The sequence below is a fragment of the Musca domestica genome, unplaced genomic scaffold, assembly GCF_030504385.1.
Source record: "Musca domestica strain aabys unplaced genomic scaffold, Musca_domestica.polishedcontigs.V.1.1 64, whole genome shotgun sequence".
NCBI classification, from domain to species: Eukaryota; Metazoa; Arthropoda; class Insecta; order Diptera; family Muscidae; genus Musca; species Musca domestica.
Window position 1 is genome coordinate 3,550,920 of NW_026712373.1, and position 18,465 is coordinate 3,569,384.

General features: G+C 37.1%; 3 protein-coding genes across 5 annotated transcripts in view; 2 read left to right on the forward strand and 1 right to left on the reverse strand.

The window, feature by feature from the left end:
• The first annotated feature begins 2,969 nt into the window (after positions 1 to 2,969).
• LOC101899157 (fl(2)d-associated complex component) lies at positions 2,970 to 6,469 on the forward strand. Its single transcript, XM_005175341.4, has 3 exons — positions 2,970 to 4,050; positions 4,112 to 5,545; positions 5,606 to 6,469. Exons 1-3 carry the CDS (start codon positions 3,069 to 3,071, stop codon positions 6,256 to 6,258), a joined length of 3,069 nt encoding a protein of 1,022 aa, XP_005175398.2. The 5' UTR covers positions 2,970 to 3,068; the 3' UTR covers positions 6,259 to 6,469.
• Positions 6,470 to 8,788: 2,319 nt separating this feature from the next.
• Positions 8,789 to 13,525, reverse strand: LOC131805899 (ubiquitin carboxyl-terminal hydrolase MINDY-3 homolog). The gene is made up of 6 exons (XM_059129660.1): positions 12,880 to 13,525; positions 11,688 to 11,821; positions 10,898 to 11,615; positions 10,673 to 10,832; positions 10,456 to 10,615; positions 8,789 to 10,387 (listed from the first exon to the last, which is right to left on the reverse strand). The coding sequence occupies exons 1-6, from the start codon at positions 13,160 to 13,162 to the stop codon at positions 10,241 to 10,243; spliced, it is 1,602 nt and encodes a 533-aa protein (XP_058985643.1). The 5' UTR covers positions 13,163 to 13,525; the 3' UTR covers positions 8,789 to 10,240.
• A 2,942-nt stretch (positions 13,526 to 16,467) lies between these two features.
• LOC101899266 (uncharacterized) overlaps positions 16,468 to 18,465 on the forward strand; it is a 60,206-nt gene continuing 58,208 nt past the window's right edge. For 2 of the 3 annotated variants that reach the window (XR_009343872.1, XM_059129661.1), the window contains exon 1: positions 16,705 to 16,898. The gene's annotated coding sequence lies outside the window, so the exon portion shown is untranslated. The other variant, XM_059129662.1, reaches the window with a different exon arrangement.

Here is an 18,465-nt window from a genome sequence, read left to right on the forward strand (position 1 = left end):
TGCAATTATTGATCGATTCTTGGTTCTGTGCCGCAAAACGGATTTCCAACAACACCACCGAAAAACTATCTGTGCACCATCATGTACCTACAACGCAATTGACTAAAATTGCCCGGTCTGATGGTGATGTGGCTCGTGTTGACCATTGCCCGCAATGGAGCATGAAGGTTTCTATGTGACATTGGCGATTTCATGGACCCGCCGCTCATTGAATTTAATTCAGTTTCCATCTATCGTAGCCATTCAATAATTTGTCACAACATTTTGTTTATTAAATTGACAAATGGCATTGCATGCAAAACTGTGCGGCATGTTGCGAAATTTCCAATGAGAAATTTTGGCCAATACTTGATTTGCATGACCTTGAATTCAACAATAAATTGATGGGCAAAGTGTTAAATATTGGGAAAATATTTGATTTTGTATTTTCTTCCTTCGTATCTAACACATTTTCTCGGAAATAGTATATTTTCAGACATTATGTCAATGCGATTGGTGTGAGATCCGTTAAATGTGTTAAATCATTAAGCATTTATAATTGGGAAGGTTGTACTTTTGGCCATTTCATCAAAATGTCACATCACATCGTTGTGACATTGATGTGGTGAAATTGAATTATTATTTTTTGGTTTTGATGTACCATAGCTCCAAGCGAAACTCGTAGCAAACAATTTTCTTTCATGCAATATATGATTGTTATCAAATTCACTACCAGAAGAAACCTATATTTTCTTATTAGTGTATGGGGTACTACTACTAGTCGTAGAACAAAAGTTTACAGTTTTTATTTATTTAACAAAATAATGGCATTTTTTTCTAAAACTCACCAAATTTCTAAGCAAAAGCTAAACTCGTACGGCAACCCTGTTTCGAACTGCGTCCAACTTCACGCGGATGTTGGAAAATGTATTTGGGGAAGTCCCTAAAAGCTTATTTATCACAATTTTCCATGTGTTGTGTAATTTACTGACGTAAATATTAAAAAAATAAGAAATGGGAAGACGAGGACAAACCATTGCTGAAATGAGAAATTTAGTAATTAAACATTACAAAATCCATAAATCGCTAAGTAAGATATCTGAGATTACTAATAGAAGACGATCTACAGTTCAGTAAATCATAAAACGGTTCAAAGCAGATGGATGTGTAGAAAACTAGTCAAAAACGGCAAATAATAAAATATTCATCCTGAGTGATGAGAAAGGATCCATTTTTGGGTGCACCGAAGCTCGCAAAAATTGCTGAAAAGGATTTGGGAAAAGTATGTTGCCTCAAACTATAAGAAATATACTGCATAGGTCGAATTACAATGGAAGAAGAGGTAGACATAAACCTTTAATCAGCAAGCGAAATCAAGGAGTAATATTGCGATTTGCCAAGGAGCACATATAAAAAGGTTTTTCATTTTGGAAGAATGTGCTGTTCACGGAAGAAAGCAAATTCAACCTTTTTGGTATAGATGGCTAACCTTATGTATGGAGAAAGGCAGATGAAGGGCTCCTTGCCAAAAATATGAAGCCTACAGTGAAGCAAGGTGGTGGGCCAATAGATGTGGGGTTCATTTTCAGCCTCTGGATCTGGTGCATTGAGTTTAATTGAGGGTATTATGGATCAGACTATGTACCTTAACATGTCGAAAGAAATTTTACCACTGTGTAAGGAAAGGCTCCACCTTGGTGAAGATTATTATTTTTATCAAGACAATGATCTCAAACACAAGGCTTATAAAGTGCGGTAATGGTAAAAAGTACAGGAATACGTACAAGATGCTAATAATAATGAGGTAGAACAGCTTCGTAAAATTTCAGATATACAGCCATGAAGTTTGTCCGCTTCCTGCCAGAATTATTTAAAATAATATGCAACAAGTTTTTTTATATATTTTTTCATATTTTCCCTTATTTCTAAAATGAGTTTAATAGCTCGAAAAATGAATGAAATGATTGTATTCTTCTTTCAAAAATACGGTTCAAACACTTCATTCTTTCAATTCCATGGCAAAACTGGTTAATACATCCAATGCGCGCCCTGCAGTGTAGGATTCTTCCAATCAACTGAAAGCTTTGCCTTACATTTTTATTGTACCATGTCCACACCTAAAAAATCTATAACTGCAGTGAAAAGTTTTAATTTGTTTTAAACTTTTAAAGTTGTGGAACAGAGCAATAGTGAAAACTATAATTTTCCAAAGATATCTATAGTTTGAATATAAATTTAAAGACGGCGGTGACTAACAACAACTCGAGTTATCGTTTCGCAGTGATTGCCAACTTTGTTGTCTGATGATAAAACATAGAATTACAGTTCCCTATATTAATTGAATAAAATTGGAAGTGTTTAAAAAGCCACTGAAACGACACAAATCTTTTTTTTATGACAAAAAACATTTATTTTTCCAGTTATCATTTCAGTCGAATTCTCCGGCCTATATATCCCACTTTTTCATATGGCATTTCTTCATATCGTGTACGTAAACAAAGCATTTAGTCCATCATTATGCATCACCCTCATTCGTAAACAAAATATGTCGATGATTTTGTTTTGTACTTGTTTTTCAACGATATTTCCTTTTGCCTTTTCGTGTTAGTATTTTTGGAACGTTTTTAAATTGGTTGGAAAAAATCCAAAATGGCGGTAAATATTATTTGAACAATAATAATTTAAAAATTTATTAATTTTACAGCTTAGGAATTTAATTTAACTGCTTTGGTATCACATTCTGAGCATATTTGTATAAAGACCGTAAGTAATAAACCCCCGTGGTACAACATGTGATCACCCACACGGAGTTATAAGCGAGGTGCCAGTGATTGGACAAGTCTTCGTAAAAAATTTATTAAGTAAGTTAATTTATTATAAAAAATTATGTATTTATATTATTAATTGTTTTATAATGTATTTTTTTTCCATTTTTTTCTGCTGCGACCAATTTTAGCCGCCGCAGGCCGTTGCCCATGTTTTAAAGAATTGCCGCAGTCGAAAACAAATCATCCGGCTTTGTTGTCTTATCGGTTACAAAGCAACGCAAAAAGTATCAAATATTAAAATTTTATTTTAATTAATTAGAAATGGACAAGAAATCAAAGGAAGCATTGCGTAGATATAAAAAGGCCCGAAAAGCTGCCGAGTCGAGCAGTGAAAGCAGCAGCAGTAGCAGCGATAGTGAGTCCGGTTCCTCTAGTTCATACAGCTCGGAAGATGAGCGTAGGCATCGCCACAAGAAATCTCGTCAACCGGGCCTCAGGCGTTCCAGCAGTTCGAGCGGAGATGAACGCCACAAGAGGGAGAAGGAGCGTCGTTGCCAAAAGAAATTGGAAGCCAAACGCAATCACCTGAAACGTAAACTCAAAGAGGCAAAGTTGAAGAAAAAAGCTGCAGCCGCTGCGGCAGCCTTAAGTGGTCATTCCCATCGGGCATTGTCACCGGCCACGCAAGCTAAATTGAAGAAATTGGCCGAACGTAAACATCTGCGTGCAGCCAGTAAGGAGCGGCGTGAACGGGAAAAGGAAAAACATCGTGCTATGCGGGAGCGTGAACGTGAGCATCATCATCGCAGCAGTCGTTCGCCTACCAAAATTACAAAAATACGCATACACCAGGATGTTAATAGACAGAAGACCCCACCGCGGGTACATCACCAGCTAATGTCGCGGGAGAAGATTATAATTCAGACGCGTACTCGTGACCGCACACCATCCGCTGAACGTGAACGTTTGCGACACGAGAAGATGCGCCACGAAGATATGGCCAGAGAACGAGAAAGACGCGAACGTGAAGCTGCACGTGATAAGGAAAGGGCCGAGGCATTGGCCAGATGCCAGGAACGTCAAAGGGAGCGTGAACGTTTGGCACGTGAAAAATTACGTCGGGAGGAGGAAGAGAAGTATGGCAAGCCTATGAGTGAACGGTTGTTGGCCCGGGGTCCGGAACGTGATATGGGTGGTCGTGGTTTTGAGCCACGCGATCGTTCGCTGGAAAGAACCAAACGAGATATTGATCCCTATGATCATGGCTATGGGCGCAAGCATCGTGGAGACGATTATGATGAGGGTAAGTATTGCCTCAATATTTAGGCAAACATAATTTTTTAAAATCTTGTTCTTTTCCACAGAAAGTGAGCGCCGCGCCATTTTGGAACGTGAAGAGTTGTTGCGTGAACGTGAATACCTTGCACGTCGCCGCGAAATGAGTCCCTCGGAATATCCTGGATCAAGTGGAAGTCGCATGCGTACCGATCCCCGTGATATATATCCTGAAGATGATCGTGAACGCGCCTACAAGAGACCCTTCATAGAGGAAGGACGCGGAGGTGGCCGTGAACCATGGCTTTCGGAACGAGAAATAAGAGCACGAGAAATGCATGACCCTCGTGACTATCGTGAAATGGAACCGGAACATTTGTATCCAGAAGAACGTGATCGTTTACCACCTCCCAGGGAGCGTGAGCGGGGCTATGCTGGACGCCCTGGATCAGATTGGAAGCGCAAAGAATGGGTGGGAAGTCCACGCGAGTGGCCCAACGATGAGCCAGGCCCATCATCTCATTCATCGGGACGTGGTTTTGGTGGACCGAAGAGGGGTACTGGCTCTGTTTTGCCTGGAAAAATTCCTCCACCCTCGGTTCGCGAACAAAGACCACAATCCGAAACCGATTGGGATGCTGAAGAGGGACAAATTGAAGTTTCCAAGAAACCAGAATCAAGCCGTGATGCCTGGTTGGAACATGACAAACGTGATTTGCCGGAGTCACGCGAAAAACTGGCACCCGGCGGAAGACCTTGGGACTGGCGCGAGCGAGAAGAACCATCGGGACCTCCTAGCTATTCTCGAGGTCCACCTGGCCCCATGATGCATCATCCACGTAGTGAGCGTGGTGGACGAGGAGGCTATCGCCGAGGTGGCCACATAATACATGGTGAACGTGTACCAGGTATCCATGGTTTTAGAGCTCATCATCCACCAGCTTTGCTAAGTTTGCCAACATCCGGTGGCGGATTCCATGAGGGTTCACCACGTTTCCCAAATAAACGTAATATGACCTACACTAATCCGAATATTTTGAAAAAGCAACAGGCAGCATTGGCCGCAGCAAATACTGCTGTGGCAGCTGCCAAGGCTGCTGCTCAAAGTGCTGCTAGTGGTACCACAAATCCCAGCATTTTGGGTCAATCGGCTGGGGCAGCTAGACCTGGCCAAGGAAGTGATGATAAGCCCGAAGCTGGAGAGATTGTAGGAGAAACTGAAGATAAGGCAGCAACGGGCAATAATGCTGCCGAAGTGGCACCAGAACAAACTGAACAACAAGTGCCCGGAGAGACACCAACCGAAAAGGAGAAGAAATCCGGGGAGTTAAGTGAAATTAGTGACAGTGACGATGATATTTTAAACAAAACTGAAAAGAAAGCAAAACTTGATAATGAAGACTCAAATTCACAAACTAAAATCGTTGACAAGGAAGCAGCAGAGGAAAAGGGAGAAGATGATGAAATTATGGACTTTGAAGAAATATCCGATGGAGAATTGGAAGAGGAAAGGGCGGCCAAGGGTAAGTTGTAAATAAAACATATTGTGGAGTTACCAATTGATTTCTTAATATTTAATTTAGGTGTTGGCGATGCTTTGGGTGTGGACTGGTCATCTTTGATTGCTGAAACTAAACGTTTGCCTTCATGTCCCACAACCACAGCCAAACAAAAATGGCAACCACATCGCATTATTTTGGATATTGGCATATCTATGCGTATGGCTGGCGAGGAATATGCCAAACAATTGCTCAACAATGCCAAACAACAGTTGGAAGAAGAAATGAAAGAGGAAAACAGCATCAAGACAGAACTCAAGGAGGAAGCGGCAATTAAATCTGAAATCAAAGATGAAGTTTCATCATTATCCACACTGGACGAAGATTCCCAGACCCCTGCGGAGAATGATGACAGCACTTCAGACATCAAGCCGAAAGAGGAAAAACTAGAAATTAAACCTCCAAAAGAGGAGATCATAAACATTGATAGCTTACCTCCATTGGCTTGTATGCAAGTGGCTCAACGTAAGTTGCAAATGGAACGCAACAATCTGATTGCCAATGCATGTGGCTTGAATAGCAGGGCATTGAGTGCCCGACAAGATCTAAAACTGCGCCGGCAATTGTGCGGCCTACCAGCCAGAGAGTGTCCCATTTCTCGTAATATTCCTGTTACTAGTGACAAACTTAAAGCTATGGCTTTAGCGGCTTTCCAGCGAACATTAGAAGTAAAATAAATCGCAAAACTTCAAATTTGTTTTGTTAGCAAAAGAAAACTATGCTTAATTAAATATACTATACTATGATTTAAGTAACTTGAATGTTTTAGCATTAGACTTTAAGACCACATATATACAGATCTTTAAACCATAAAAATTATTTATGAATGAATTGATACAATAATGGATGAAATAAACTGAAATGTATTACCGCTGATGGAAAGGTAAAGGAGGATGTCTTCTCAATTCAGAGGAAACTGAAAGGAAATCGTATTGGTATTTAATGGAGAAATGAAAGAATTTACGAAAAAAATTTGCAGTAAAATGAAATAAAAAAAAATCAGAAACATCGGCAGAAAAAGGCGGAAACAGATCATATTGAAGAAATCCCGAAAAATTGGAAAGCAAACAGGGCGTTACAATATTTAATGCAAAGTACAAAAGTTGCTGTTTCGGATGCTTTGGGAGCACCAAAGGGAGAATATCAAAAATTGCAATAGAATGAAATTAAAAGAAAAAATACAAACATCTGCAGAAAAGAGGAAAAAAATAAATAATTCCGAGAACATTGGAATCCGATCGGAGCTTTACAGTATGAAGCGTAATGTAAAAAAAAGGGATAGAGCGCGCCACAGATCTTCAGATATAACCAGTGAATTTACGTTAATTAGGAACACGTGTGATACATGGAATGTATGGGGGTAGTAGTCAGTATATCCCGCCGATTAATAGCTGTGAACCGATATTAAACCATTGTTGGTAGCCAATAACCGCGTGGTAATAGGGGATTTTAATGCCCACCATGGCTTGTGGCATTCCGTCATAGGTAATGACCAGAGGGAATCAGCGCTGACAGAGAAAATTGTCAGCTCCACATTCTGCACGGTTAACGAGAATGCCCCCACCCGAATAAGTGGAGAGTGTCACAGTTTGCCAGACTTAAACATAGTTTCACCCGGTCTGATAAATGAAGTGACTTGACAACCCGTCATTTTCTTGCCTCAGACCATCTCCCGATAATCGTCTCATAACATCTGAACGCCGCACTTTCCTTAACCATGGGAAAGCTCACTGACCAGAGTCCAGGAAATTCACCAGCTGTCGCTTCAGAGGACTGCCCAACCCTTCTGATGTTCGGGTAGCTGAAAGATTTTCGGAAACATCATCAAAGCTTCAGTCGCTCACTATATACCTGTTGAGAACACATCTGAATGTGCGGGTAAAGGGAAATTTAATACCGACCACGAACTACCCCAAGATTCTAGGGGTCACATTCGACAGCATGTTCAAGTCGTCCGCGCAAGCCACAGCTATCTGCTGCAAAATGAAAAGTAGGAACAAGGTCCTCAAGGCGCTAGCCTGCAGCACTTGCGGTGCGGACAAGGAAACCTTGTTGACCTCTTATAACGCGATAGGTCGGTCTGTGTTCAGCTGTGCGACACCAGCGGTCTGTGAATACTAATGCTACGCAGTAAAAGCACATCCAGATCTGCTAGAATGCTGGGACAGGGTGCCTCCTCATGACACCAGTGGACCATCTACATAAGGAGGCGGAAGTCCTTCCCTTACGTCAGCATAATCATATCCACCATGGTGGATACAACTCCCCCCACCCAGGCGTGTCAGGTCCAACGCTATAAGAAAGAACCTCTAGATCAAGAAGCCTATGCAGGTCATAATGGCATTCATACCGATGCAGTCGCAGATGCTATCAGCAATTACAGGATGAGTGCCATCCTCGGAGTCCATTTGTAGCTGAAGAACGCCAGCTGCCTAGACAAACCATGGTAGTTTTGGACCAATTACGTTCAGGATGGTGTAGTCGTCTCAATTCGTATTGGCCACGATTTATGAAGATGTGCCTGACATCGGTCCGGCGTGTGATACAGGCCCACACAGTACGCTGCACCTTTTTAATTGCACAGCCAAACCTACCCAACTCACTGCAGAAGATCTCTGGCTACACCCCGTAAAAATAGCCGAATTTTTAAACCTGTAGCTTAAACCAGATTAGCAGAATACAAACTGCTACTACACCAACAACGGAATTCCCCTTCAATTGGAGCATTAACCCATAATCGACTCCATTGGCAAAAAAATCATATTTGAAAAATTGAAATCATATTTTTCCTTAAGTATTAGAAAAATAATTTTACTAAATCCAAAGACTCCATAAACCGCCAATTCAGAGCACGGCTCAAAATTCCCTTTGAGATCACGAATCGACTTTCCAGCCCAAGTTTTTGTTTTATCAACTATACGTAATATAAAAAACGCGTTACGCGTCCATTCTGATTTGGCCTTTAGTCTGTCAAAGCGTTCGCCAATGTCTTGTCAAGCATTGAACCCGATCGGAGTCCCAATGGAAAGTCGAAAAGCGAATCAGAAAAATTGAATCGTACATCGCAATCTTGTTTTTATTTCCAAAATCAAGAGAGGAAATTCAATGCAGCCAAACTGGAAAAAGACCCAGGTAAGTACCGCAAATCTTTGTTTCACACAAATTTAGAAAATTCAAATCACTATTTCGTAGTAAAACAAACTTGAGTTTTGTTAAGTTTTCTTATTTTAGATGTTACCTTTTTGTTTGTTCTTTTATTAGTTTCATTTTTTGTTTTCTTCTTTTTTTTGTTTAATCTTTTGTTAAAGTGCTAAAGTAAATCTGAACTGTTTTAATGACATTTTTAATATATAATTGTTTTCTTCATTTTATTAATTAATTGGTGTGAGAGCTCTTTGTTTAGTTTTGTGGTATTTTGTTTGTTGTTCGTTTTAGATTTTACAAATAAATATACATTACAAAAAAAAAAATGAGAAAACCATTTTTGAAAATCCAAAATGAAAAAAAATAGCAAACAGCTTATAATTAAATACTTTAGGGGTGTGTTTATTACTTTTGTTTTTTACTTAGTTTTCAGTTTTTGTTTCTTTGTTTTGTCAATTAATTAACAACAAATTATAATCACTAATAATAATAATAATAGATACATATTTGTTTTTTGTTTACAAATCTAGATTTATATATACCTAATAGTTAAAGTATATATAATCTGTTAATGATAATGGCGGGTATTCAAATTCAGTTTTTTTTTTTTGTTTTGTTTTCGAGTTACAATACTCTAAGTTTTAAAATGTATGTTTAAATTTGGAAGTGGTTTTGTTAGTTTTGTGTTTACTTTTGTTTCTCAAAATGAAATTTTATTCTTCTAATAAAGAGTTGGGGGAATATTTTGTAAAGGGGTATATTATTTGATGGGATATAAAGTTTTTTCTTTTGATGCAGCTACTTTCTATTTTGTTTCCTAAAGACAGTGTCTAACAAATCAAGAACACAATATCAGGATATGTGCTTTATAGAACCTTCAACAAACTGAAAACGATATAAAGCCATCAATGGCACTTCAAGGAATAGCCAATGGGGGCCGATGTGAGCCTGTTATACTCCTTGACACATATTTCCATTTCCCATATCTGTTACCCACTGTCCTAGGTTGGGTTTATATGTTATTTAAAATTACAATTTTGTGTGTAGTACAGTTTCTATGCAGTTGTAATGAGAACATGCCCAATTTTGTTGAACATTACTTTTGCTTTTTGGCCAAAGTGTGGAAGTGTTTGTTTTTGTGGCGGGGAAAATATCTATGTATGTAAAGCTATAAATCATAAAAACGTACTAATTCCAAGTACTACATAAATCATCATTTTTTTTTTGTATTTTTCATGTTTTCCATTTGTTTGCTGGATTTGCTTTTTATGGTATTATTTATTGGTTTTGTTGTTGTATTGATGAATTGGTTTTTGTTCTGGTTTCCAGATTTCCTCACAATCAAACTTATCTTCAACTAGAATTGTATGTGTGTGTGTATTTGTATATAGGCCTCGAGTAGTGGTAGTAGTATAGCGATGTTTATTTAGTTATATCCTCTTTATATGTACTCTTCTGTTATTTCCTTTTTTAGAATCTTTGATAGGCTACTTAATTCTCATTTCAATGATGTGGTCAATTCATTGATGGTATTCTCATGTCATGCCAATTCATTTCAATATTTGGCCATTTTGTTTGTAAACATGTCATTAATGGATTGGATACAAAAACTGATTTCAAATCAGTTTCCAATAGTATGGCAGAACCTTTACAATAACGAACCTATAAAAGGAAGACAAAAAGAAATACATGTTTAAAGATAGTCCCCCTCAATGGACAGGTCTACACACCTTATTGCCCTCATTTGACCCTGGTATACCATTATAATGCATCAAATCAAAGGTGTCGGGTGTTGAACGTTTCTCTTGGGGGAAAAATTCATCCATAAATGCATTTAGTAATATTATACCCAAACCTTCGGGATCTAAGCGTCTTTGCATTATCTCCACACTAAAAGACAATAAAATCGTTTGTCTCAAGTTCCATAAAATTATCTCATAAACTTACTATTCAGCCTCACTGACTAAATCCAAGGCAGCCAAGACATCTTGCAAAACTGGTGTGGGTATAAAATTATTACCATCTGGATCATATGACTTAAAGACACGCCGGGCTATTTCCGATGGGGTTTCTGGTGAGACGAGTCTTTTTTCATTGCTAAATAACACTGCAAAATAAAGAAATTAAAAAAAAATTACCATTTGTTGTAAAAATTGGTATATTTATACCCACCAGTTAAATGAGTTTCCGAACCCATAACCCAAACAGGATTACGTGGATTTTTGTAGAAAGAACCCACGGTACAGTAACGCATTTGTTCCATCAATGTAATGAAACCTATATCACTTTGTTCATCAATACCGCGCAGCTTCAAACCGCCCACATCTTGATCGTTATCCCAAACATGGGCCACAGCACGTCCAGTCAACATGAGATTTATCAAAGCCTGTGACCCATAACCATAGGTATTGTGTATTAAAGGCTCGGATGTATCCAATAGCTCTGAATTGACATTCTCAATGCCTTTGGTCAACAACACCGTATACATGAATAGTAAAACCCCATATTTGGCAGATAATACATCGAAATTATGCGTATAATATCTTTCCAGCTCCTCAATGCTATTGAAATGTATAACTTGTAGGCGTTTGTGGTATTCTTCGGGTGAAACTTCTTCATCGGCCGCTGCTGTGAGACATGCGGATGATAAAGCACCGGCACAATCAGAACCACCACCAGCTGATGATGCCGCTGCTGCTGGATCAATTGTATTTAAATTGGCCGCATCATCACATATATCATTGTCTACATCCGTTGCTGCTGGCGTTTCTTTGGCTTCGGAACACTGATCAACAGGTAAGGTAACTAAACGCAAGCGTTGTGCTTTACATTTACTTAATATGGTACAGAGGGCTTGTATTAGTAGACTTTTACATTTATCGGGTGTTAACTGAAAAAAAAATAGAATGAATTGTTAATCAGATCAGCTGTTGGCAAGTCATATTTGTGTGTGTGTACTTACATCCTTTAGAAAATGACCAGGTGTATCCATAATAAGGATCTTTAGAATGTAGGCTTGCACGGGAGCAATCACAGCACATGGACCACCTTGCTTTTGTACCAAAGCTGAAGGTTCAACATCACTAAATTCAAAACCTAGTCAAAAAAGAGAGAGAAAGATAGACATTTATTAAAAAAAAATTAAAATGAAAAAAATAATAATTTAAATGAGTTAAGAGTATTTTGGAATAATATGTATTTTAATAACAAAGAAGGGAATAGTCAGTTGGAAAAAAGTTTCACACATCGCAGCAACTATTCCATAAAACTTATAGGTAATTACTTTGATGACGGACTTGGAATCACCAAAGATCAACTTGCAGCCTATTTACATAAAAATGGCTTATGTCTCCAGTCAGTATCTCTATATGGGGGCTATGTCAAAATGGGGAATATACTGTACTGACTGTAATTTTCGATAAGGTCTTATACCCATTAGGATTACAAAATATAATATATACAAATAATCTGTATGAGGGCTATAACAAAAGGGGCAAAATACATTTAAAATGCTTTAAAGAATGGGTGTTCCAAACCTTGAAAATCCAAAATTTGAATTTATAAGCCGCCGGTACACATTTCCTAAAAATATTAATTTATGGAACAAAGTATAGAGGTATTTTAATTCAAAAACAATTTATGCCGGTAATATTAATTACAAAATAGCGGCAATATGGTCAATTTCTAGGGCGCACACACTTAAACACAACAAAATAACATTCACATATGGGGAGGTGGTGGAAACGGGCAGAAAAATTGCATTGGCATCATTATGCCATATGACTCATCTTGCATGGAATTTCAATTATTTTTAAACAAAAAAAAAAAAAAAATTAAAAATAACAACAATATCCAACCTCCTCGTATAACCCCCCACTTCCATAAAATCGAAATGAAAACAAAAGTACACCACAAGTTTCAATTGCAAGCCATAAATGAAGGTACGAAGGAGTGAGGGTAATAAATACAATGTAACCGCAGGTGTCAATGAGTATATTTTGACATCACCTCCAGTGGGAAGGGAAGGGTGGGGGGATAGGGTATTTTAGAATACCGATGGCATCAAAACACTTTCAATTTTATGCATAAAATTTCACGAAAATGCCACAAGAAGAATGATGATGATGGTTATTTTTTCGTATACCCACACCCACCTTGAGACCAACGTCGAAACACATCCAGCCGTATATTTGGGCCCCATAATAAATTGCGTATTTCTTGTAATTCTCGCGCATCCTTGGCCGTTAATGCATTACTTCTGATTGCATCCGCTGCTGCTGCTGCCGAGGAAGTTAAGCCAGCACTCCCACTTGTAGTCGCCTGATGATGATGCTGCTGCTGTTGTTGTTGTAGCTGCTGCTGGTGCAATTCTGCCTCTGCCGCTAGGACCGCTGCACTTTGAGCTGCTGTAGAGGCACTTTTCGTATGTTCGCCCATGACCAATCACTCAAAAGTGTTTATATTAACAAATATTTAATAAATCTGTGTTGTTATATTATATTTTCTTTGCTTTTCTTCACTTTCTTTCTGTTCTTTTTAAACAATTTTCTTTTTCATTCACTTCACTGCTGCCAGAAACACTGTCAGAACATTACTCTGCTTGTTTGATTTTGCACACGACTATTTTATTGCTTCTAAGCTTAAATATTAATAACAATTTAATTGTATTAAGTAAAGCTGATGCCAAATTTTATGGCAAAAAGCAATTTTTCAACTGATTTTCTTGTTAATAATATGTTTTTTCTTGTATTTATTTTGCCCGTAAATAAGTGTAAGGGATGGCTAGATCGACTATGGCCAGCAAGTAAAGATTGTTGATGGCGAGTTGAGTAATCGATTTTGGTGTTATCGACTTTTTGATGCATTAATGGTAGAGGCTAGAGTAAAGCATTTGGAAATTTAATGAAAGTACGGCTTACAAAAAATGTTTTTCTTCCGCTTTAAATAATAAATTTAAGGAAACAATTTCCACTTTAACATCAGTGTAAATAATTTCATATATTGCATTATTATCCAGGCTTATGTGGGGAAACTGCACTTGTCAAATGCCTGTTAGTGGCCTATGCAACGTTAAGTACATGCAGCAAGTCAGCTGAATATTTTCTTATAATGTGTTATTGCGGATAGTATCGTATTTAACCCGATTATCGTTGCAATAGTCTACGCAAACGTATCCACTGATTTGGCGCCAAAATTAGGCGTAGTAACATTTCCGGTTGAGTGTGACCTAAACGTAAATAACTTATCTGTGCTTAAATCGGTTTTTATTTTAAATTAATCTAATTTAAGAGATTTTTATAGAGTATGCTGAACCAAAAAATATATTGGCTTCCGAAAATTCTGAATTATACACTAGTGGTGAGGCCAAACTATAGGTAATTGGATGCGTAACAGGCGACAGTCATTGAATAGCCGTTGGATACAAAATTCGGAGGCGAACAAATCCATTACTTATTTACTTATAAGATATACACTTTCCCTGGCTACTACTAGCGAGTGTATCTGACGAAGCGAGTCAGTACTACTTCAAAATAAGCATCAGTTGCAGAGCCAAGGGCTTTTATAAGTAAGGCAGTAGCAGAAAACAGCCTTAAAGTTGATAGTTCGCCTTCGTAATTATGATTGAAACCAATCTGGAGTTATACACCCACGACGTTTCCGGATTATGGGTAGGTAATTAAATTTATATTCACTTTTCATATTAATTTCAATCATTCTAGAGAAATGTTCAATATACACATGCATATTTCGGATACAATTTTATATCAGCATAAATTTGGTCATTTTTTATATCAACAACATTTCAATCAAAACGCATCAAAATGAAATGAAGGACCACACACATGCAATACTTGAGGTAGGTTATGATCCTTTATTCCAATATTATGTATTAACATTACTATGTGAAAATGTACAAACAAACATTGAATACAAAGACTGATGTGTTCGGATAAGAATTTCAGTCGAGTCAGAATGTTGGATATTCAAGTTAGAAAATTGGCCACCTAAATCAAAGGTCTCACATTTAAAATTATAAAAATACGATACAAATTGATGTAAGCTAATATCAATATCCTATTAACGATACTCAAAAGTTTCCTAAAAAGTGCATTGGCATGGTCTCGAATATTTTGTATGTTCTCCACCATAGTATTGAGTTTGTCACTCCCTTTGTAACACCTCGAAAAATACATTTTAGACCCATAATTTTTACATTTATTCTTTTAAATTTTATTAAATGAAAGCAAAAATGTCGGAAATGGCATCAAATCTTAGAACAAGCTTAGATTTGTTCGTATTGGTCACCTTTGGCACGAATTATAGCCTTCAAACGGCCAATGAAACCGTCACACGCTGCCCGAATGTTACTCTGTGGTATTTTGGCCCATTCCCGGCGAAGCGCTTGCTTGAGGTGATCGACACATTGGTATTTTTAAAGTGCTCCAGACAAAATAGTCCAACGGATTGGTATCCGGCGATTTTGGTGGTCATTGTGCGCTGGAAATGAAGCGAGCAACCTCATTTTGTAACCATTCTTGGGTGACGCGTGCTGAGTGCGATGGAATGTCCAAGGTCTGCGGCCAAAATGTTTGCGTGTCCGTGGCTTTAATACACCCTCCAGAATATTTTCGCGATAATATTCGGCATTTATTCCGATGCCACGGTCGATTGATACGAGCGGAGAGCGACCATCGGCTGTTATGACGGCCCACACCGAAGGTGCACATTTTCAGCTGACCTCTTTGACAAGTGAACACGATCATTTTGTATGTTTACATACTGCTGGACAACGAATGTTTTCTCATCGGAGAAAATCAAATTCGACAGTTCACCACTTTCGGCCAGGCGAAACAACTCTTTAGCTCTTTTGAGTCTATTTTCTTTCTGTTGCGGTGTTCTTGCACTTTTTGGAATTTTAATGGCTTTACCCCGAGCCCATTTTTCAATATTTTCCGAATGGAATATTGGAATATGTTCAGCTCACGAGCCATTTTTCGGCCACTGCGACGCGTTTTTAGATCAAAGAAAATAGATAACAAATATTCTTAAAAAGTCCTTAATAATTAATGTGTGTATATTTATTTAACTACGATTATTATGAATAATATTTATATTTTTAAATATTAATGATTATAGACTTTCAAAGGTCTCTCAAACTATTCTTTATAAATCTACGATTTTAGGTCATGGTCTCTTAATAATATTCTTAAAAATGCACGCTTGTGGGCTTCACAATTTTTCAAAACTATTCTTAAACAATTTAGCGTTATAGCTTTAAAAATATCCCTGAAAAAGTCCAGGATTACAGCATCTCAAAAAGTATTATTAAAGATTCAAGACTTCCAAAATATTCTTGAAAAATCCAAAAAATATTTTCTTTAAAGTCCACAATTGAAGACTTTATGGTCTCTCAAAAAATATTTACAATTACTAAATTCTCCACCACCCAACCAACCTGGCCATGTCATTGACAACAGGTGAGTCACATGTGAGTACGATGAGTGAAAAGAGTAATGACTGATATTGTTAGCTGTTAACACAAAACACCCATTGAATGAGAGTAGAGAATTTGGCTAACCGTTATTTTGATACGATGATCAATGCAAGACCACACACCAGAGTTACAGAGAATAATTCTATTGGAGAGTGAGAGTGTTTTTATTTTTTTTTTTTGTATCGTATAGCAGCAGTGGGACTCAGTTGGCTTGCTTAAAAGTAGCTCCACTTGTATTTACTTCAGACAGTTGAGAATAAAACTTGAAACCGTGAAGTCGTGAAAAGTTGCTCCGTCAAACGGTAAAACGTGCGTAACGAACGAAAAGTGAAAAAAAGAAGAAATAAATTCATTGAGATTTTTGTGACAAAGAAATATATATGAAATGAAACATCATTAGTAAAACACACTTACGCACACGCGCAACTAAAATTGCACAAAGAGAAGAAGATTCTGCAAGAAAATAAATGTAAGAAAAAAAGTGAAAAAATCACAACTGAATGATAAAATAAAAACAAAACAAAAAAATAATGTGCTAAGAGATCTTAATGAAAGATATTGGTTGATATACCAAATGATAAGTTCGTGAAAAGTTTAATTTTTCATTAGTTTCCGTTTTAAAAGTTTTTTTGCTGTCAATTTTTGATATTGTGTAATTAATTTCAACCACATAGTGGGGTAGGTATCTTATGTACTTACATTGGGATTTTGAACTGCGATTTGTTATGAATTTTAATATTCCAACGACCTTTAAGCCAAGCATTTGTTATATTATAATAATGCAAAAACAACAACAACAATCACATGTTTGAACAGCAGCAAAAGCAAATTGTTATTATATTGATCGTAAATGCCATGTCAATCAAATGAAAAAAAAATAATTTACCTGTTTTAGCGAGGTTGGTATTAAAAGTGTTGGAAAAATAAAAATTGCAAAAAAGTGAATCATGAAATAGATATAATAAGAATTCAAAATAATTTCGAACCTTATAAAAGGGCTTACATTTAAAAAGTTTAACGGCAGTATGTTTAAATATTGGGCTAAAAATGTGTAAAAAAAGGAAATAAAAAAATTATTGTAAGCACCCTCTATAAAAATAGCATTTCTTTATGCGTTCGAGTTCCGCAAAAAAGTGGAATTTGGTTAAAATGACACGTGCAATTAAATATAACTTTTTAAACAAGGGATGCGTTTTATTATTCAATATTTTATAACCATTTGTTAAAATTTTTGCTGCATGTTGGTTGATAACGCGGAAAGTCCAGTAAATGAGAACGAATTGGCAATACAATTTACTGAGAGTTTGCAATTATTACTGAGCAAATTTAAACAATATCAATCAGGTCAAGGTAGATCTACCTTGAATCAGGCCATGCAACAGTCATGGTACAACAAAGAGATAGAACAGCTTCGTAAAACTATAGAAATACAGCCCTGGGCTATGCCCGCTGTCTGTCAGAATTTTTCACATATATATCCAACAAATTGTTTTCATTTATTTGATATTTTTGTTCATTTTTGAGATGAGTCAAATAGCGCAAGTTGAATATATTTTTTTAAATATATATATATATATATATATATATTTTTTTTTTTTTTTTGATATTCAAAATGACATTTCCAGTTCACGGGAAGGCACATCCCATAACTAAATGTACTTCGCTGTTTTTGTTTTGTTTTTATACCCTATACCACATAGTGGTAAGGGTATTATGTCTTTGTGCATTTGTTTATAACATGAAGAAGGAAGCGAGATAGACCCATATTTGGTTGTGAGGATCTTAATAGAACCACTTTCTGAGTCGGGTTATTTGTGCACCAAATGGTCGATATCAGCCCAAATGACTTGAATTTTGTTGCATCCCACCGAATTGAGTCTAGCCCACATTCGTAATGTGCACCACACAAAAATGATGTTTGGTATCAGATATCAGATGCAGATCAGAAATACCTCTGTCAAATTGTCGGTTTAGATTTGGATATAGCTGCCGGTTAATTGTGCACCAAAAGGCCAATATCAGTTTAAATGACATCTGAACGAATTCAGTATAGAAGCGAGTACATCAAATTTGGTGAAAATCGGTTCAGATATAGCTCCCATATACATGTTTCATACGATTTTGTGTTTAAGTCTCTCACTTTCGTAATATGTATTCGACAATTATTATAGAGCTCGGAAATTTCTTTGGCAAATTTTATCGAGGTCGACTAAGATTTGGATATAACTCCCATATACAGTGTGAG